A 21277-nucleotide genomic window follows, 5' to 3' on the forward strand; every position below is an offset into this window, starting at 1 on the left:
AGGAAGGTTCTGAGCTTTGATCACAGGTTGCCTTTGGGGGATTTTTTTTTCCCAGTGGTTCATTGTGATTGCTTTAGGTGTCTAGTCCCCATGCAGACTCATGAAAACATCAGTTCATTCAGTACCATCACTTTGCTGTCTTTCTGTAAAAAGTGCCTTCTGTCACGTGTTACACACAGTGGCTACTTGAAAGTCATATTGACTGAGTAGCTATAGCTGTAGGGAGATTGAGCTCTTTGGCAGGTGGAATCATTGAAGGCTTAATCTAGGAATTTATTTTCTTCTGGTGTCTCCCATTTAGGAAATAAATCTCAAATCATTGCCTACCTCTGCTACTAACTTGGTTGTGTTAATCTTTGGTCCATTAGAAGCCTGAGAAATGGTTTTAAGAGGTGGTGTTAATGGTTTCTGTTCTTTGGAAGCATAAAATGCCAAGGAAGCTTATAACGTGTCTTTGTCAGAAACTATATGTTTCTGAATCTTTCTCTTATTCTCTGTCTCCTTATGTCTGTCTCTCTAGGTCTCTACCTCTCCCTCTGTCTCTCATCTATGTCAAAGTATTTTCAACCTTTTTTATACCATCGATGCCTTTGGCAATCTAGTAAAGAAGCCTGTGAACCCCTTCCTCATAATAATGTTTTTAAATGCATAAAAAATAAATATACTTATGAAGGAAAATATTTTTAAAAATAGAGCGAGCTATCTATCTATCTATCTATCTATCTATCTATCTATCTATCTATCTAGCAAACAAGTTCAAGGACCCTAGGTTACGAATCCCTGTTGTAATAAGAAACTATATATGTAATGCATTTTACTTTACTATATAAGTATGCATATATACGTTTAAAAGCATCCAGACAGGCATGGTGTATTGCAAAGAGTCAGGAGATCCAGATTTTACTTTGCCATTTAATTTGCTGTGTGAATTTGGGCAACTTAATTATTAACCTCTGTGAATTTTAGTTTCTTCATTTGTGAAATAAGGCTGGGTAAATCTTTTCTATATAGTATGTATGTGTGGGGCCCTGGTTTTCCTCATGATGTAAATAGGGTTTTGATGAGAAAAGTTTATTAGTTATCTCCCTCTCAGAGTCAGTGTGATGTTGTCACTACATTGTAGTGTGTAGAAATCTGGAGGGAGTAAAGAAGTCCTGAATCCAGATGCCTTGGGTAGCTCTGTGACTGAGAGCATAGTTCAAAGTACTTGAAGTAATTCCTGAAGATCATAAACTACAGACCAATTGCTAATCTTCATTTAATATGAGATTATTTATACCAAATACTTATTAAGTTTGGGATATGTAAATATAAATTATTAATTTTGTTTTAAAAAATTCTTCCCCCTCTACATATCCATTTTATATCAGTAGAATTCCTAATCTTTAGACTTCTGGAGACTATCATTTAAGGGTTCCACTAATACCCAAACCCAAAATTGTTTGGACACATTAGTTATGAAAATAATAGGCCATATGATACCTAAAGTCCTATCTGGTGCTAAAATTCTATGCTTCTAGAAAGGGTTTAAATTTAATGTGCTTGTTAGAGTCATGTTTAAACTATTTTAAGGGAAATGCTCTGGAATCCTTTATAAAGTATGGAAAGATAACTACCTAATTTGTTTTGTGAATCAAAACTTTTTTAATATTGTGTTTTCTTAAAATGGGCTATTTATATCCTGATGTTTTTATATATGTGTGGGAGAATGGAAGGAACGTCTTAGAGAATTTATTTCTTTGGAGAATTATGATTTTTCTGCATTTTTGGTTAATAAGAAACTTTTCAAGGCAACTTTTTCTTCTGGCCTAATTAAATGCTCAGTTCTCCCTGGGGTTCTGGGTCCCAATGACAGTAATACATAAAAATATAATGAGTGTCTTTTTTGAGAGTTATTAATAACAGTCCCACATCTTGCCCTTCTACAGCTAAGGTCATGTCATCAATTCCATGATAAACACCTTTCTGAGATTTATAGCACATCTAGGAAAAAGATGATATTGACTGAAACTTGGGTTACTCCCAAAGCAAGAATTTTCACATCAATTTTGGAGAGTTTAAACGTAGCGATTGAAAAATTGCTTGTGCTTCTTTCTAAACTACAGTTTAATGACTATTATACCTCATTTACTCATATGTTGGTTGGAGTTTTTAATGCTTATTTTGTCAGACCCTAAATAGTGGTCTAACCATAGTGGGTGGGGAAGCTGTCTCAGGTGAAGCAAAGTGACTTATTGATAACCACAGTGGCATCAGGTCCTGTGCCACATGATGCAAGAAGGTTGGCCATTGTTAGAATGAAAAGGTGTTTTCACCTTACTCTTTGAAATTTTTTTTCTGTTTTCTCTGAAATAAGGGTGTTACCATTACTTGAGAGCAAGTATTTCAATCAATCAACAATTTGTTTCATGTAGATTCTGTACTCATTTCTGTATCGCGTACTATAAAAGGATGTCAATAATAATGATAACAAATAATGTTTATATAAAATTTTAAAGTCAGTAGGGAATTTTCCTCATAAGGACTCTGTGAGGTAGAGAAGGTAGTATTATCACAGTTTTATAGAAGAGGAATCTGTGTCTCAGAGACATTAGTGATTTGCCCATAATTGCTCACTAATAAACACCCAAGCAGAAACTTGAACTCAGGCCTTCTGACATTGAGTCGCCAGTTCTTTTTCTTCTTGTCTTTATTTAGTCAAGACAAGCACATGTATGAGCATGCTCACATGCATGTGCGTGAGTGTGTACACACACACATTAGACATTGTGTAATAAAATTCAAAACTGCAAATATAGACTAGTACAAACTGACATTCTTGATTAAAGAATCCCCTGGGACTCATTTCTTTCAAGTTGGCTGCATTAAAACACACACACACACACACACACACACACACACCCTCCACAAAATTTCCTTATAAATCATTCAGAGCTGAGTTTCCTGGTACTGACAGCTGCGTGACAAAAATATCTTTGTTTATAGCTTCTATTTGTCCATGTCCAGTTGAAGGTAAACGAGGCACAACTAGGTAAAATTGTAAAGTCTTCCATCTCTAGCATTCTCTTTCTGTATCCCACCCTTCTCAACTCCCCCCAGCCCCATCATAGGACCTGATGCTATTCCTGCTATTTTCATTTGACTCTCTTCCCAAACAGAAAACTAGTAATCCACAGTAATTGATTAAATCATCTTTGAAACTCATGCAGAGAAGTTAACCTCAACCAGAAGTATGCGTTTTTAAGTTTCTTTTCTTTTATTGCAGTAGAAATTTTTTTTTCTTTTTAAAGGAATTTCAGACTTTAGCAACAATGTGTGAAGTTGATAGTGAGTGGTGGTGGTGATAGTTTCTGGGGGAAGGATGGGAGAGGTGCTTTCCCTAGGGATACTACTAAGCCAACTAATCTTCCCTTGATCATGACAATAAATTCAATTAGTTCTTTTAAAGCTTGCCAAATAAAAGAGAAGCTTGGTGGATAGACTATGGTCTTTTTACCAAGATGGCCCCTTGTTCTACTTGGGAAGGACAGACTATTTTGGTTGAGGCTGCTGAAGCCCTAAACCTTAGAAGGTCTTGTGGGAGGCTTCAGCTTTCTTGCTCCAGCATCTCCCACTTGTCCGACCACTTGTCGTCTTCCCCCCTTACCTTCCTTAATCTTCAAAGAGCTCCTGCCCTGCTTTCTCTTCCTCCTTCCCTTAGTCCCTGCCTGATGCTCCAAGACTCCTAGGTAATGCTTAATTTTCCCCCACTCACACAACCCTAGTTCAGGACTTTGATTTCTCATATGGACTTTGGCAATAGCTTCCTAATGGGTCTCCCAGTTTTAAGTATCCTCTTTCTCCAAACCATCCTTCACACCACTGCATAACTGATGTTCATAAGGCAAAGGAATGAAGTTTGAACGTGTTTCTCCCCTGATTAAAAAGTTCCGGTGGCTCCCTATTGCCTCTAGGATAAAATATACAGTCCGTCGTTTAAAGTCTTCTATAATCTAGCTCTAACATACTTTTCTAGGATTGTTCGATGTTACTCTCCAGCTTATTGCATGTTATTATCATCTCCCCCAACCTTCCTTTGCCTAGGCTAACTCTAATTGCCAGAATGTACTTCCTCTTAAAGTCTCCGTGAAAGAGGACTTCCTTCAAGGTCTTATCTCCTGTTTTTCCTCCTATTTAAGGAATTGTGAATGGAGCCATAAGGAGCATGAGGTTGATTATCAACCCTTTCCAATAACAATAGTAGTGTTGATTTGATTAGTTTCCAGAAGAAGAGGTGACAGGGCAGATAGGGAGATGTTATATCCTTCTTCCTCCTGGGATTCCTTTTTTAGTAACTTATTCTTGGTTGACTACCTACCATATGGTTGCATTGAAAGTTGTTGGGTATCCTAGAGAACCAAGAGGTGTGTGTCATTAATGAAGGATGAATAGATTGACCTTTATGATTAGTGGAAGATGATAAAATTAATTCACTTAAGTATTTAATTCCTCCTTTGAAGGTTAAGAATAGATCATATATAAAGTTGATGGTGTTTTTCAAAGAGGCTAAGACATTTATGGTACTGTGAGTTGATTCATTTTGGCTTTAGCTAGCCTAATCTTTGCAGATTCTGTGATCTCATGCAATCACTATGACAAGGTCTTATAGCTTAGTATGTTAGAGCATAGTGCTAATGCAGTTGATATGTTCTATGAAGACCAATGACTCTTTTAGGGAGAAAAATATCTTTTGTGGTCAAAGAATGTAGCCATAATCCCAGACATGCTACCTGCAAATAAATGCTGTTAATAATAAAAGTCTTGCTTCCCTCGAAGAGTGTAGAGAGAGGCAGAAGGTAGAAGTAAGTTTTCTATCCACATCTATGGATAACAGTTTTCCTTATCAGTTGGATAAGATGACATAGCTCTAAGTCTATGATCCTATAATCTTTAGCCATCCTTTCTAGTCCTGGGATTCTATGATTATGAATTATCACTGCCACTTGGTCAGCAACAGCATCTTTGCTTTTTTTTTTTTTTGGCAGTTGGGGTTAAGTGACTTGCCCACGGTCACACAGCTAGTAAGTGTCAAGTGTTTGGTCTCAGGTCAGATTTGAACTCAGGTCCTCCTGACTTCAGGGCCAGTACTCTATCCATTTGCACCACCAAGCTTCCCCAACAGCATCTTTGCATAAGAAGATGAGTACATTTCTAATTCAGTGTATGGAACCCTTTAATCCACGAGTTATTTGTTTGTTTGTTTGTTCATTCATTTATTTGTTTTTGAAGATTGGGTCTCCCTATCTCACTCAGGATGGAAGTTCAGCAGATGGAGACTCATGGACTCAATTCCACTGCTGATTGGCACAAAAGCTTTCGTCTGCTTTGCTTCCAAAATGAGCTGGTTCATGACCTGCTTTAGCAGCTTTGTTCATTTCTTCTCTCTCCCCTCACTTTCCCACTGCCCCAATCCTGGAGCTTGCCATATTGGTGACCAACTTAGTGCAAATACCTGATTGACTTTGAATGTACTGTAGCTCAGAACTCCCAAACTCCAGCAGTCCGCCATCCTCAACTTTTCCAGTAGCAGGGATTACAGGCATGTCCCCAACTGTACCTGGCTCCCAAGATTTTTTTTTTAATTCTGGTGTAATACTGTCATGGTAGACCTATAATATTTGGGGAAGTAGGAGGATGACCAATTATTTTCCCTGAAAAATAAATAAAGGGTATAAGATCAAGAAGAAAATAAGACATTATTTTGATGCTACTCATTCCTTTTTTTTTTCCTTCTTTTAAATTTGGAGTCAATGAATTGATACGAAATTAAGTATGCAGTATGTGCAGCAAGGCACAGAAACTGTGAGAAAAAAGCAACCTATTTTCTTTAAATTATATGAAAATATATCCTTCTGCAAATACCACTTTTTAAATAGGGCACAGTTTCAGACATTTTAATGTCTGTGTAATGTGTGAAAACTGCTTTGCTAGATTAAATTACGTATAAGAGGATTTCAGTAATGCTCAGTGTCTGATTCACTAACCATCACTGAAGTACTCAGAGTTTAACAGGCATTATATATTTTTATTGTTGTGGTAAGCAATTAAATGTATATGTCACTTTGATTTAGAAAACAAAGGCAGTGGCTACTGTCAAGGAGGATTTTTTTAGGCAGTTCAAACAATTTCCTCTTTCTTTTAGGTTTCTTTTGAAGCTTTCTTTGAATTACTTGGTTGATAGCCATGCATACACAATTTAAAGTTTGTCACAAATGAATAGCCTCCTAACTTCTGAACTTCATGTATTTTAGGAAAATGGAACATGTGCCACTAATTCTTGGATGGGGTGGGGAGAGAATTTCAATACTATTTCTTGATCTTACTCTATATGCAGAATAACCCATTTAATTCCCCATTGTATTCGGTGAAGATTGTCTTAAATGAGGTCGCTTAGTATATAGAACAGATGAAAAAAAAATTCCAGAAAAGCCTCATAGGGAGTAATGTGTTTTATTTTTACAAAATTACTTTAAAAAGCCTATGTCTATAACTAGGAGGTAGGACTAATAGTGCACACAGGCCAGTTTAAACTGCAAAAGGCAGATGGAAGTCACTACATCTCCCTGGGCTTCAGTTTCCTTGTCTGTAAAATGAGGGGGTGGACTAGTATGCTTTTGAGGTCCTTCCAGTTGTAGACTTCTGATCCTGCAATCCTGTGATATGAAGTATTTTTATCTTATCACTGTTACAATCTTTAAATTTAATGAGCTCACGGTGTTCTTGAGATGAGGAAGATAGTAAGATGTATCAGTATGTGAATTGTTGAATAATTATTTTTCAGTCAATAAATAAACATTTATTAAGTACCTACTATTTGCCAGATGGCTCACTGGGTACAGCATTGAGCTTGGAATAAGGAAGACTCATCTTCAGGAGTTCAAACCTGGACATGACTGAACAAAAATGTGTCAGCTACTGTGTTAAGTATTGAAGATGCAAAATGGGCCAAAAGATAGTGTTACTCTCAAGGAGCTCACAACCTAATGAGGAGATACAACAAGCTAACAAATATGTACAAACAAGCTGTATATAGAATAAACAGGACATCACTAACAGAGGGAAGGTACTAGAATTAAGTGGAGTTGGAGAAGGTTTCCTGTAGAAGATGGAATTTTAGTTGGGACTTGAAACCAGGGGATACAATAGGCAAAGATGAGGAGTAAGAACATTCCCATTATGGGGGATAGAGAGAGTAAATGCCTAGAGCTAAGAGGTGAAGTATCTTCTTTGTGGAACAGCCAAGGACTGGAAATTATATGGTGGGGGATAATGTGAAGGAAGACTTAAAAGGTATGTGGAGGGAGGAGCTTTGAGTAACAAATATGAAAGTTTTTATTGAATCCTAGAGGCAATTGGGAACCACAGAAGGTTATTGATTTGCTTATATATATTGGAGATATATATATATATATTGGAGATATAGATATATATATATATATGTGTGTGTATATATGTATCTAATATAACATATATATAATATATCATATATATCAATTATATATACAGTTGCCTATATGATTGGACCAATGCTTTAGGAATATCACTTTGGTGGCTGAATGGAGGATAGATTGGACTGGAAAGAGACTTGAGACAGGTAGACCCACCAGGAGACTAAGCAAATGGTCCAGGCATGAGGTGATGAGGGTCTGCATTACAGTGGTGACAGCGTCAGAGGAGAGAAGGGGATGTATTTGAGGGATGTTGCAAAAGTGAAATCAGTAAGTCTTGACAGAGATTGTTAGGAGTCTAGGATGACTCCTAGGTTGAAAGCCTGAAGGACTGAGAGGATATTGTTGCTCTTGAGAAAAATAGGGAAGTTGGGAGGTAGGGGGAGGGGGCAAGGATTTAGGGGGAAAGATAGTGAATTTGATTTTGGACATGTTGAGTTTAAGATGTCTATGGTATCCAGTTCAAGATGTCTAAAAGGCATTTGGAGGTGAGAGACTGGAGTTCACCAGAGAGGTTGGTCCAGGATAGGCAGATTTGATCATCATTAGCATAGACATGGAAATTAAATCTATGGGAGCATTGAATGGTAGTCAGCAGGAATTTATTAAGCAACTTCCATGTTCCAGGCACTGGTTATACAAGTGCCCAAAGAATGAAACATTCCATACATACAAAAGGCCTATTTCCTAATAAGAGAGACAACAAGTACACATGCAATATATGTAGCATAAATATTAAGTTCCTAAATATATGTGTACACATAAAGTAATTAACTACAAAGCAACTTGGTATGGGAGGTCGTTAGCAGTTGAGAGGGAGGGCAGAAAGAATTCGTGTGGAAAATGTTCATCTTAAAGGAAGAGCAACTTTATGAGAGGTGTGTTGTCAGTTCATTCCAGGGATGGGGGACATCTATTGCAAAGGCCCAGAGACAGGAAATGCGAAGTCATGAATGCAGAAAAAGGACAATTTGGCTAGATCACAGAGAGTGGGAGGGGAAGCAACGTCCAGTGAGGCCAATAAAATAGGTTGGAGGAGGTTGTGTAGGGCATTAAAAGCTAAACAAAGGAGTTTATATTTAATCTTAGAGGTTATAGGAAGTCACTGGAGTTGGTTGAATAGGAGTCATGTGGTCAGAACTACATTTAAGGAAAGAGTTGGATTTGAGATATTAGAGAGATGAAAATGGCAAGATTCTGACAACCATTTGAATTAAAGGAGAGAGAGAAATGGAAGATAATGGTGAGATCACAAACCAAAGACCCTAAAAGGATAATGATGCTTTCAACAGAAATATGGAAGAGTTTAGGGGGAAAGTAATGAATTTAGCTTTACTAATGTTGTATTTTAAATATCTCTGGGACATACACTCTGGAATGTCCTCTAAGCAATTTTTGATCCAAGACTAAAGCTTGGGGAAGAGACTAGGATTTAATATGTAGAGCTGAGAGTCATCTGGATAGGGCTAACAGTTAAATTCATAAGAGCTGATGAGCTTTCTGAAATAATATAGAGGGAGAAGAGAAAAGCTCAGGACAGAAACTTGGGGAATGGCTAAAATTAGGGGGTATGATGTATGGATGATGAACCAGCAAAGGAGACAAAGAAGGAGTGGTCTGATAGGTATGGGTGAACCAGGAGAGAGTAGTGTCATGGAAGCCCAGAGAAGAGAGAATATCCAGTAGGAGAGGGTGGTTAACAGTGTCAGGAGCAACCGATAGGTCTTCCTACAGAATAGATGAAAGCTAACCTTAGAGAGGAAAGTACTGGCAACTGGGATTGCTAGGAAAGGCTTCCTGAAGGAAGAGGCCATTGAGCTGAGGCCTAAAGGAAACCTAAAAGTCCAAGATGTAGAGATAAGGAGAAAAAGAATTCCATGTATTCCAGTGCAGTAGCATAGAGATGGGAAATTCTGTTACGTGTGTAACTAATGTCAAGAAGACTGGTTTGGCTGGACCATAGATTACATGGAAGGGAGTAGTGTATATAAGAAGACATGGATAATCCTGAAACCTTGTTTTGTCCAAGAACTGTTATTTTTCCCTCTTACTACGTGTTCCCTCCCAAGCTATGAGAAGGAAGAGGTAGTATAATTCTAGGTAATTATAATAGTGGTTTTCTCCCTAATTTTTGGCAGCATTTTGAGTAACATCCCACTGTATCTTGGTCAACTATATCTTGGTGAAATAACACCATGCCCTCATAGAAGCAAAGCTCTGTCATCTATTAATTTAATTTCTGGTTTTATAGAGGAATTTTACTGTAGTATAGTAGGAGAACAGGTAGATGAGAGAAAGATTTAAGGGGGAAGCTTGTTCAGTTCTTTGCCTGTTCCTATCCATGCATATTATCTCATTAAGCTAAAGCAATAAATAAAAAATAATGAAAGAAATAAAGTAAAAGAATCTATGCCTTGTGAATGGTCTTTTGTTTCCTGCCTAGTTTCTCCTTTGTTCATACGTCTACTGGACGAACCTACTTATTCATCATATTTTCTCTTCGGATGTACCCCCTCAAACATTTGAATAAAATTCCTTCTGAACTACATTCAGACAGATCCTCTAGTCTAGGGGTTCTTTACTGGGGTCCATAAACTTAAAATATAAAAATTTTAAAAATCTTCATTAAAAATGAAAAACAAAATATTTTGAAAATTGTATTTCAATATATTTGGTTTTCTTTCTAATCCTTTGTATTATATGCATTAAAAAGCATTATTATTTTTAAAAAAGCATTATTATTAAAAGAGGTCCATCCATAAGCATCACTAGACTTCCAAAGGAACACATGACAAAAAAAATGGTAAAGAATTTTTGTCCTAATTCATAAAATGAACTTCAAAAAAGTAATGGAAGATTCTTATTCAAAAAAAGGCTTAAAAAGTGAAAAAAACCCAGCCCCTTTCTTATTTGACTATCCTAGTGCTATAAAGGCTTTTTTCCTCAAGTACTAAATCATCTTTTGCTATCTCTTCCATTCCTGATCTGTTAGATGAAGGCAACTTGGAAAATTGATCTGTGTAGGGAGGAAAATATCCCAGAGCAATATGAAATTCATAGATTCTTCCTTTTTCTAGTAGCCCTGTGCCCAGAGTGGAGTCCAGAAAGAACCATCTCATGCTTTTTATGTTACTTTTCAAGTGATAAAAACACCTTTGTGTAATGGGAGAATTGTATGGTTGCTCCTGAACTTTATTAGTCTTCCTGAGTTCCCTGTTAGCCCATGCACACCTATCTCTGTCAGCAGCAGTGATTTTGTAAACCAAATTTTTAGCAGTCCTCAAGTTGACCTTTGGTTTCCTATGGCTTACTCTTGCACCAAGAATTTCTATCAAAGTGCTTTTTCCGTCACAGGGACCCTTCCTGTCCTATGTCCATGGAAATAATTTCCTTGTTGAACATTCAGAGTCTAGACCACTTCTGTTTTGGGCTCTACCTGAAACAGTAAGGATGCTTTCTTCAAAGAAATCATGTCATGCAAACGTTAGGACAAGTTTCTAATCAATGTTTTGATACTTTTTCTAACATTTTCACCAGTAATAAATGGAGAGAGGTTGAATTTTATCTGCTGTAAACAAACTTAGCACTTTACTTGTTAGACTTTGAGTGAGAGAGAGAAATAAATTGCCTCAGGTTGTCAGGGTGAAATATTGAATTTAGTGGTATATCTTCTTTAATGAGTTTTCAGTTCCCAGTGGGATGTTTAATTGAGACTAGTACTATTGAAAGTGTAACAGACTACTAGTGTCCAGTGGTGCTAATTTCACTGACATGCCTTGAGCTAATGAAAAAGATAAAGCTGCCAAGCTATGGAACACAGTTTAAAACAGTATGAAATTGCTTGCATTTGTCCTTGGCCCTGCCTCGGTTAACATTTTTGTCAATGATTCAGATGAAGACTAAGGCAAGCTTATCAGATCTGAGGATGGCACAAAGTTGGGAGGTATACAGAGCCACAATTAGGATCCAAAGAAATTTTTATAAACCAGAAAGATGAAAAATTTCAGAGTTTTTAGCTGACCATATGTTCATTATGGACATGTTGCGTCATAGAACTGCTAAAAAAAGCTAAAGTGATTTCTGGTTGCCGTAACAGAGTTATAGTATATAGATCAAGGGAGATTAAGAGGCTCATAGGTTAAATCTAAAGTGGATCCTGGGTTGATCCTTTTCGTTTTGTAGATGAGGCAAATGAGACCCAGGGAATTTAAGTGACTTGCTCAAGGTAGTAACCATCAGAAATGAGATTTGAACTCATCCTCTTATTTGAAAGCCTGTCGTGTCTCATTCTGCCAAACTTTGTTGCTTCCTTTTGTCTGGCTATCCTGTGTGCTGAACATGTGCTTTCTTAAATAGTTTGTTTTGCTTTGGGTGCCCTGTTTTAAGAATGCCATTGAAAAATTAGAGAGCACCTACATACAGGAATGAAATCATCCTGGGGAGACATCATTAGAGGAAGAATGAAGAAATCAGGGATGTGTAGCTTGAGACAGATAATTCATAGAGGGTTATTTTAGCTGTTTTTAAATACCTAGAAGATGGTTGTGTGAAAGAAGTCAACTTATACCACACATCTCCAGAGGGTAGAACTGGATCTAAAGAGCAGAATTTTAGATGGCAGGTTTTGGTCTACTCCAGGGAGCGAATTTCTAACAATTATAGATATAGGTCATTGAAACAGGTTGCTTCATAAAATAGTGACCTTCCCATCCTTAAGAGTATTCAAGTAGAGTCTAAATAACATTCCGGTTGGGATATTATAGAAGTGGCGGGGAAGTCCTGCGTTGACAAGGAAACAAATAACTGTAAAAGTCTCTTCCACCTCTAAGATTCCATGATTCTGTTTATCTCTTTTTAAAAAGAATGGTAATTTATTTCATTTTTAATTTATGGAATAAAGCATGCATTTCCATGACATAACATGATAAAAAGATGATTGTGCATGAAACTGTAAATCTATTATGTACAACTTGCTGTTCCTTTTAAATATATAATAATGTTATTGTATAAATTTCTTTTTATTCTTTTCTTTCTTTCCTTTTTTTCCCTTCTGTTTATCAGTTCTTTCTCTGGATGCAGATAGTGTCTTCCTTCATATGTCCTTTGTAGTTAATTTGGGTATTTATAATAGTCAAAATGACTTTTTCGCTCAAAGTTGTTTAAAAAAAATATTGCTGTTACTATAAAGGTATCCATGTGATATTTGAAACATGAAAAGAAAATTTAAAGCTAGTGTTTCATTTCATGACCCGAGCTTTAAAGCAGTCAAACAAACACAATAGTTAATACAAGGAATACAGAGACATACATATTATGTGGGTATTGTTTTCTTTGTGGTTATTCAAGCTTAGTTCACTGAATTGCTAATAATCCTTAATAGATAGAACACATGAAAGGCAACATAGCATAGTGGATAGACTGTTGTTCTTGGAGTATTACTAAATTACTTAATAGTACTAAGTAGGACTATTTATACTAAGAACGTTTTCCAAATGAAGAAACTGAGTTGCAAGAGAATTTGTGACCTTATTGTCAGGATTATAAGATCATAATTCTAGACCTTGAAGGCATCTTAGAAGCCATGTAGCACAACCCTCTTTCTTTGCAGATGAGGAAATAGGTACCTACACAATAAGTGACCTGCCTAAGGTCAGGCAGGTCGTAAAGGTCAGAGGCCAGATTAGAACCGTGGTCTTTGGATTCCATATTCCAGTTCTCTTTCCATTGAGTCATACTATAGTCTCAAGTTAGGAAGACCTGGGTTCAAATAATACCCATTCCTCAGTTGTGAGATCATGGTCAATTGCTTAATTTCCCTGAACCAACTATATAACACTGTCAGTTATAGACCAAAGCTTTTTAATCTGAATTCCATAAAGATACTTTTGAAATATTTTATAACTATTTCAGTACAATTGGTTTCCTTTGCAATTTGGTGTTTTTTTATTTCCTACAATTAAAACATTATTCTGAGAAGGCATCTGTAGACTTTAACCACATTGCCAAAGAGATCCATGACACAAAAAGAGTAAAGAACCCCTGTTAAAGGTGGATGATAATCTTCCTTGGAAGAATGAGTTCCCCCTCCCCCCAAAATTATAGGTCCCATGCATATTAAAGTAGGTAAGAATGTAGTTGAGAAGATGTGAGAATCAGGGAGTTGACCTCATAAATGTGAACAGTTTCAGGGAAGCTGAAATATTTGAGTTGTCCTATATGTACTAGTATTTTAAAAAAATTCTCTTTGCCTTTTAGGTACTACCATAGTTACATATTTAGAGCTAGGCTTAAGCACATTTTTACCTTATTTCTTTTTTTCTTTTTTCTTTTTTTTACCTTATTTCTACCCTTACTCATAAGACGGTTTCTAGCCATAAATTATTAATTGGTTATGTTTATAAGTATACATTTATAATAATTTATTTTGATTTTGAAATATCAGGTCCCTGAATATTTGATGTGAAAGCTTTTTCAGTAACAGATTGAGGATCATTTTCCCGAAAATGTTTCTCTGAATACAAATATGGGCCAGTTAGTTATAAAGAACCAACATATTACCCTACATTATTGCCCTACACTGACCATGACATACCTGCTGAGAGCATTTCCCTGAATTATTTAATTTGGTTTGGACAGGCTGCAGTCGTTTTCTTGCATTGAAACATCTTAGAAAATTTATGGGGACGATGTCAGTTTATAAATTCAACATCATGGTCGCTTCTCAATTCTGTAAACCTGGGGAAATGCCAGTTTTACATCTGCTTTTTTAAAAAAGGTCTTAATTGCAATTGGCACATTCCCATCCCAGTTTCTCTTCATGAGAAAACATTTTAAAGGGGATAGGAACAAGTTTACAGCTGCTTTTTTAAAAAAAATCACAGGTGTAGAAGGGTTGAAGCCCATAATTTGTGACCAGAGACCAAAGCAAATTCAGTTTAGCATCAAGTTGGTGGTTTAAGAATCTATAATTCCCTCTCTTTATATTGGGGAAGTTCTATCTTCTATCTTCTAATGCTTTTTATTTTTTAAATTTTCAGGTGGTTGCTCATTTGATGAACCATTTGCCACGTGTGGATACAGCCAGGGTAAGGACGATGACTTTGATTGGGAATGGGTGAACACCTTGACAAAGCCTTCTGATCCATGGATGCCATCAGGTTTGTTATAAACTTTGATTTTTTCTTTAATGAGAGGATAGATGTTGATATCTCTCTACTCTCTAGATCTATTTAGTATAGATATTTGTTGAATGAATGACAGCTTTGGAAAATAGATGTGAGATATGGATGGTACTGGTCAACTGATAAAAATGGAACAGACCATAGTTCCTTTTTATGACATTAGATTTATTAACTCCTTATTCTTCCTGTTTGAAGATTATCCCTATTATCTTTGAAATAGAGCTGCATTCACTTATAGGAAAGATACTAGTTAGGAAAGGCACAGCGTTATAGAAGCAATGTTGGTATCAGTTTTGATAAGGGTAGTTAGATAGCACATGAGGAGAAAGAAATATGCTTTGTGGATATGACTTAAATTTTCTTTGTGTTTGTGAAATGGGGATGATAATCATGGGGATATTATGAAGATAAGATGACATCTTTGCAAAGCACTGTGAAAGTAAACTAACTGTTGATGTCATTCTTTTGGTAGTGACTTTATTTTTCAGTTTTGGTTTTTACCCCTTTTTGAAGCATTCATTGATTATTTTTCTCTTTCTTTTGAGCAAAGGTGTGACATGATCTAAACTGTGCATGAGACATATTAATCTGGTAGCAATGTGAAAAGTAAGAGAATAGGAGTGGGACTGGCTACTTGTTAGGAAGCTATTGCAGTAATCCAAAGACAGGTGGTAATGTAGGCCTAGATAAGACAGTGACAGTAGGGAAAACATTTTGAGGATTGGCGTGAGAGAAATTGCAGAGGTAAAAAAAACAACGAACAAAAAACTTAGATTTGGTAATAAGTTTCATACGAAAGGTGAGGGAAAGAGGGAAAACCAAATAAATCAACAAACCAAAGATACTGCTTAGTATCAAAGCATGAGTGACTGGATTGGTACCTCTGTTAGAAATAATGAAGCCAGAACAAAGAACAGGTTTGGGGTAGATGATAAACATTTTGTTTTGCACATGTTGACTTCTGCAGTATTAATGGAAAATCTGAGGAGAAATGTTCTGTAGATACTTAGAAATACAGATGTGCAGTTTATGAGAAAAGGTGGAAAAGGAAATATGTATTTGGGGACCATTTACATAGAGATGATCATTGAAATGTTGGAGAATTAATGTTATTGTACTAAGAAAGAGAAGAGATAAAAAGCTAATGACAAAGTCTTTGGAATTACCTACTTTAACAGATCAGTTCGACAAACATTTATCAAATGTTTACTATGCTCTCTATGCAAAAGATGCAAAGATATAATATAAACTCTGCTCCCAAAGGACTTATAATAGAATATTAAGGAAAGGCATTTTTAGACTTATAGTTCTGATAAAATGGTAAATGAAATCAAGAAGAATGAGAGGTTCTTGCAAAGCTCTATGGGTTATTTGGCATGGAAAACATAACTCTGGCTTTGGGAATCAGGATAGGAGGTGCCATTTGAGTTGGACAGTGGAAAAGGAATGGGAAAAGACCAAAATGAAGGGAAAGAACCATTCCAGACAGGGATGGAATGAGAAAATAATGAGATGAAATAGAGCAGAATGAGACTAGGAGACATAGACTAGTACAGTCTGACTAGAACATGGAGTATCTGAAAGAGTGTATTGTGAAAGGAGATCAGAAGGTATGTTGGAATCAAGTTATAGAATGCCAGGATCAGGGGTTCATATTTTTTTGGATAGACAGTTGATAACTACTAGTGGCTTTGAATAGAGTGGTAGCATCAAAGCAATGCATAGGACAATTACTTCTGCATTGTGTTGTTCATCCCTCATCTTTAAAAAGGACCAGTGACAACATGGGGTGACTTGAACATGAATTGGATTCAAGTGAGACATAGTTGAGCAAAGTCAAAAGCCTCACTCTCTCTTCGAGTCAACAAAGTCCAGTGGCAAGATTAAAGTCAGGACAACTGTTGATGGCCTGGGATGCAGTGGATGGCCTTGGATCTAGTTTTATTGTGAAAGACAGACTAGAGAGGGAAGAGAGGTAATGGAGAAACATCTGCTGGTTAAGAGACTGTTTGACAGTCTAGGCTTGAAGAGATGAGGACTTGGACTAATGTTGTCACAGTATGAGCATAAAGAATTGGGAGGGTTGAGGGGATTGTAGAGATATTATTAATAGGGCATGGCAATTGATTAAGAACATATGATGAAAGAAATGCTAAGTCAGAAAGGGATTACTGAGGTCCTGACTGAGAGATACATATGGAGATATCTAGGCAGAGTTGGAAATTCACGATTGGAACACTTAATGAGTAGTTTGAAGTGGAGATATTAATTTGACTCATCTACATAGAGATAATAAGTAAAGTCATGGAGGCAAATGAGGTCACCAAGTGAGGGAATATTGGAAGAGATAAAGGCCAAAGACAGAACCTTGAGGTGAGATAAGGGTATTAAGCTAGCACAATATACAGAAAAAATAATGGCTAAAGAAATAGGTTAACCATAAGAGTTAAGAGAAGAGAGCATATCAAAAAGGAGGGGGTAGGCTGAAGACTACCATTATAACATGCTGCAAAAGTGTCAAGGCCAATACATGCTAAACCAAAATACTATTGGAAATACCAATAAGAATATGGAAAAGGCTTTTTCAATAATGTGGTAGGGACTGAAGCCAGATTGTAATGAGTCAAAGAGTGAGTGTATAGTAAGATGTGTAATTAGTGTTCATATACTGATCTTCTTAAGTTTGATGGTGAAGGCATTAAGGTAAGGATTTTTGGTTTTTATTATGGTGTTGAAAATAGGGGATATCTGAGCATGTCTGTAGATGGAGGGGAAGGCATGTGGAGAGAGGGCGATTGGAGATGCATGTACAAGGGAAGGGGTAATTTCTCAGAGGAGATTTGAAGATATGGGATCTTGGATACCAGGTGAAATGGTTTTTGATTCTGCAAGGGAGAATATTTCTTTTGAAATCTCAAAAGGGAAGAAGGAGATGACTGAGAGGAGTAAAAGTTTAGAGTCGAGGGGATTCACATTAGATGGACTTCCTCTTCTTGGTAAAATGTTGGCTGGAATCATCTGGGGAAAGTAAATGGGCACTTTGGGGGACTTGATGGGAAAGAAGAGTAATTCCTTCTATGGAAAGGTGATAGTCACTCAGACATGGATGAGATCATTACTGTGCTGCAGTGAGGGCCGCTTGAGGTCCCATGGTATACACACTTGTTAACCCATCCTATTTACACTAGTGACCTCATAGAATACGTATGAGGGGAGAGTCTTGTACTTTTCAAAGCATTATATAAATGTGAGGAGTTGTCATTATTGTTATAAATGTGTAATGGAATTAGTCAACGCTATTTTATGTTTGCATTCTGAAGTGTTTGGCTCTTGTGCATTAGGAGTTGAGGTTTCCCCGAGCACAAAAACTTGAAATCTTGAGATTTAAGTAAAGATGTGACTTGGAGTCTTTGTGTTGAAATTTAAATGTAATCTATAAACTATTCCTTAAGTAATTTTTATTTTTACTGTTTGCTTTGAGAAGTGACACTGGTTCCTTAGATAATCTCAAAAAGGGTCCCTAAGAAGATTTTAGTTGGGGGGAAAAAATCACGCCACAGGGTTCTTGCTCTGGGAGTTGAAAAACTGTCATCTATCCTAAAAATATTGCCTTTATTATTGTTTGAAACCAAAAATTTTAGGCACTATTGAGTAATTATCTATTATTTTTATTTATGTGTGACAAGATACGTTTAAACATCAAAGTGGTAAGTAGAATTTTAGCTTCTCAACTTATTTTAAATTTCTTGTAATAACAGCATTTTAATGTGTAGGAAATTTTTTTCTCCATCTGCATTAGCAAAGCTATTTTTAACTACATTTTTAAAAAGTTAAATACAGTCTGGAGCTGTGTGCAAGCTGACTTGATAACTACTGTGAAGCTGTTACGTTATGTTCTGGAAATACATATTTAGGGTTGCATAAATACTACATGCCATTTAAAAAGTCCTATTTTAAACTGCTATTTATACTATTGGTAGATTTTTTTTTCTCAGCTAGTCCTGTGAACAGTAACTTTTCAGTTAGTGGAAATGTGCCAAAGCTGATTATTCATTGCCTTTATAAGTGGATAGCCTGTTTCAGTGGATTGCTAGTAGCTTTTTCTCTTGCCTAAGGGAAAATTTCCTTACCTTATACTCTAAGAATGAAAATGCTCACTTGGAGCACAGTTCCTTGATGATGAATTCTGGGGAGAATATTACATTCATGGCTGTTGCCATAGTCTAATGCTTCCTGTGTATTAACAGCACACTATCTCTTGCTTAATCTTCATCACTATGGATTAAGAAATTTACTCTCATGTAAGTAGATCCATGGTATCTGGCACAGATGAAATATATTATTATTTCACTAACTTCCCATTTATTAGTCTCATTTTAGCCTAACTATTCCAGTTTGGTAAATATCATATATTTACTTAAGATATTGTTCGATAAAAGTCCTATCTAAAGTATAAGAAATAAATGGTTTTGTTTTGTACTGAAGGAGAAATTATGCAAGGAAAATCCATAACATGTCAAGCTTAGCTCTAGTGTGAACAATATACTTAGTAGTTGATGGGTATGGCCATTTACCTCTCATAAAATTGACATTTTATCTTTCTCTTTCAAGTACTGCTATTTCTAATTGATTGTAATGTAGGAATGGGTGGAGGTATTGTAGGGAAATAAGAAATGTTGGTGATTGCGTTGTGAAAATTTAATTCTGTTAGTGGATCTGAAAGATAGATGTTCCTTTTTTTAAAAAGCATTTTATAATTCATGTCACTTTCTATTTTTATTTCCTCTATGTATCCTAGGAATAACAACAGTAGTAGAGAATGATGAGTGGGCTTAGAAAGTGTGTTGTGCCCCTTTCATAAGAGGCCGTCTTTGGGTAGTGGCAGCAACTTATTTAGTGCCAAGAAAATGGGTCACCTGTGATGGAATGGGCATTTGCATGTTTGTTTTGATGGTCCATAAATATAGAAAAATGACAAAATACATTTGTTTGTAGCAAATTTCATTTTTAGAAAAAATGATGGATTGACAGCTAAGGTAATTGAAGTTCTTTTATCAGGTACGTGCATCAATATGTTAATGCTTTTCCCATATTAAGAGGTCTCTACTATTCACATGCCACTTTATGATGATTTTTAGGAGGCAGTGGGATGTGAGGTCATTTCTCAGCCTAACCCCTGGCTGAGTATAGTTAGTATTTCAAGACAAGAATGTTTGCACAGTTGACCCTGAATGATATCTAAGAGGTTGTTTACAGAAATGAATTGCTGGGATATAAAACTCGGGGATCATTTTAGTTGATTCTTGACTTCTCCAGACATTAGAGTTTGAAAAATAGAGCTTCTATTTTCCTTAGTTGCCTCATCTGTCTTGTCCCTAAGGAAATTGCTACCTGACATCCAGATGTAACATAAACACTTAACATACTTTTTACCCATTTCATTCATTCTCAGACTACCTTTGTGAGGATGTTAATTAGCTTGTAGGCTTGTAGTTAGCTTTAAACAGTGAGTTATGAGGTACATTTTTAAAAAATTGGTCTTAAGTTATAGACCGTCAGCAGTTACCAAGCTGCAAATTTTAGAAAAACAACTTGAGATAATAATGAAGAAAACATTTCATATCAGTGGTTTGTGGAGGGAATTCTTGGCTTTAGCCGTAAAGTGCTAAATGTAGCAACATTTTAATGTGAGACAAAAACAAGTATGTTGAATCCAGTGATCCCATGTCAACAGCAGAATTTTAATGTATGTGGCATTGCTAATATCAGGCAGTGTGCATCAGTGAATGAATTGATGGAAATATCTAATATTTCAAATAAATTCAATGGCAAAAACACAGTATGTGTTTTAATCCACAATAGTTATCAAAGGTCAAGGCCGTCATATTTGTATGTGTTGGTCCTTAGTAGTTAGCCACAAACAAGAAGACTGTAAGCTACTATGATGTATATCTTCTAGTTTGAATAGCTTATGCTTAATAATAAACAGATGTTTTACACTGAATTTGTTTGACGGTCCAGTTCAAGTTGATTGGAAACTGAAAGAATTACAGCAGTTATATAATTCAGCTGCTCAGTGTATTTGAATAGTGAACATTATTTCTTTACTGTATATGCTAAAGAATATACAAAATGGGTTGAAGAGAGAATGATTTCATAGATTGCATCACATAAAAACGCATTTCTCTGCATGGTTTCCCACTTTAAACATAGAGAAGAAGTGAAACCATGTATCTTGAGATGATGCCAGACAGAGGAGTAAGTCATTAAATGGGGCAAATCATGGAGAGTTTTGTGAAGCAAAAGAATTCTGATGTCTTGGGGCAGTTAGGTAGTACAGTGGATAGAGTACTGGGCCTGGAATCAGGAAGAGCTGAGTTAAAATTTGACCTCAGACACTCACTAGCTCTGTGAACCCAGGCTAGTCACTTAATCTCTGCCTCATTTCCTCCACAGTAAAATGAGATTTATAATAGCCCCTACTTCCTAAGGTTATGGTGAGGATCAAATGAAGTCAAACAAGTATTTACAGAGAGACTGCCATAAAAATAATCACAACTTTTCATCTAAAACATGTTGCTGAGGTAAAAGAGGTTAAAAAAAAATCTC

General features: G+C 36.2%; 1 protein-coding gene across 7 annotated transcripts in view; it reads left to right on the forward strand.

The window, feature by feature from the left end:
• The window catches only part of PTPRM (protein tyrosine phosphatase receptor type M), a 922867-nt gene that overhangs the window by 200189 nt on the left and 701401 nt on the right, over positions 1 to 21277 (forward strand). For all 7 annotated transcript variants that reach the window (XM_078153517.1, XM_078153511.1, XM_078153512.1 and 4 more), the window contains one exon: positions 14525 to 14644. In XM_078153517.1, the coding sequence (XP_078009643.1) occupies positions 14525 to 14644 (120 nt within the window). The remainder of the gene's footprint in view (positions 1 to 14524; positions 14645 to 21277) is intronic.

This window comes from Phascolarctos cinereus, unplaced genomic scaffold (genome assembly GCF_003287225.1).
Source record: "Phascolarctos cinereus isolate Bilbo 61053 unplaced genomic scaffold, phaCin_HiC Scaffold_4;HRSCAF=312, whole genome shotgun sequence".
Taxonomy (NCBI): Eukaryota; Metazoa; Chordata; class Mammalia; order Diprotodontia; family Phascolarctidae; genus Phascolarctos; species Phascolarctos cinereus.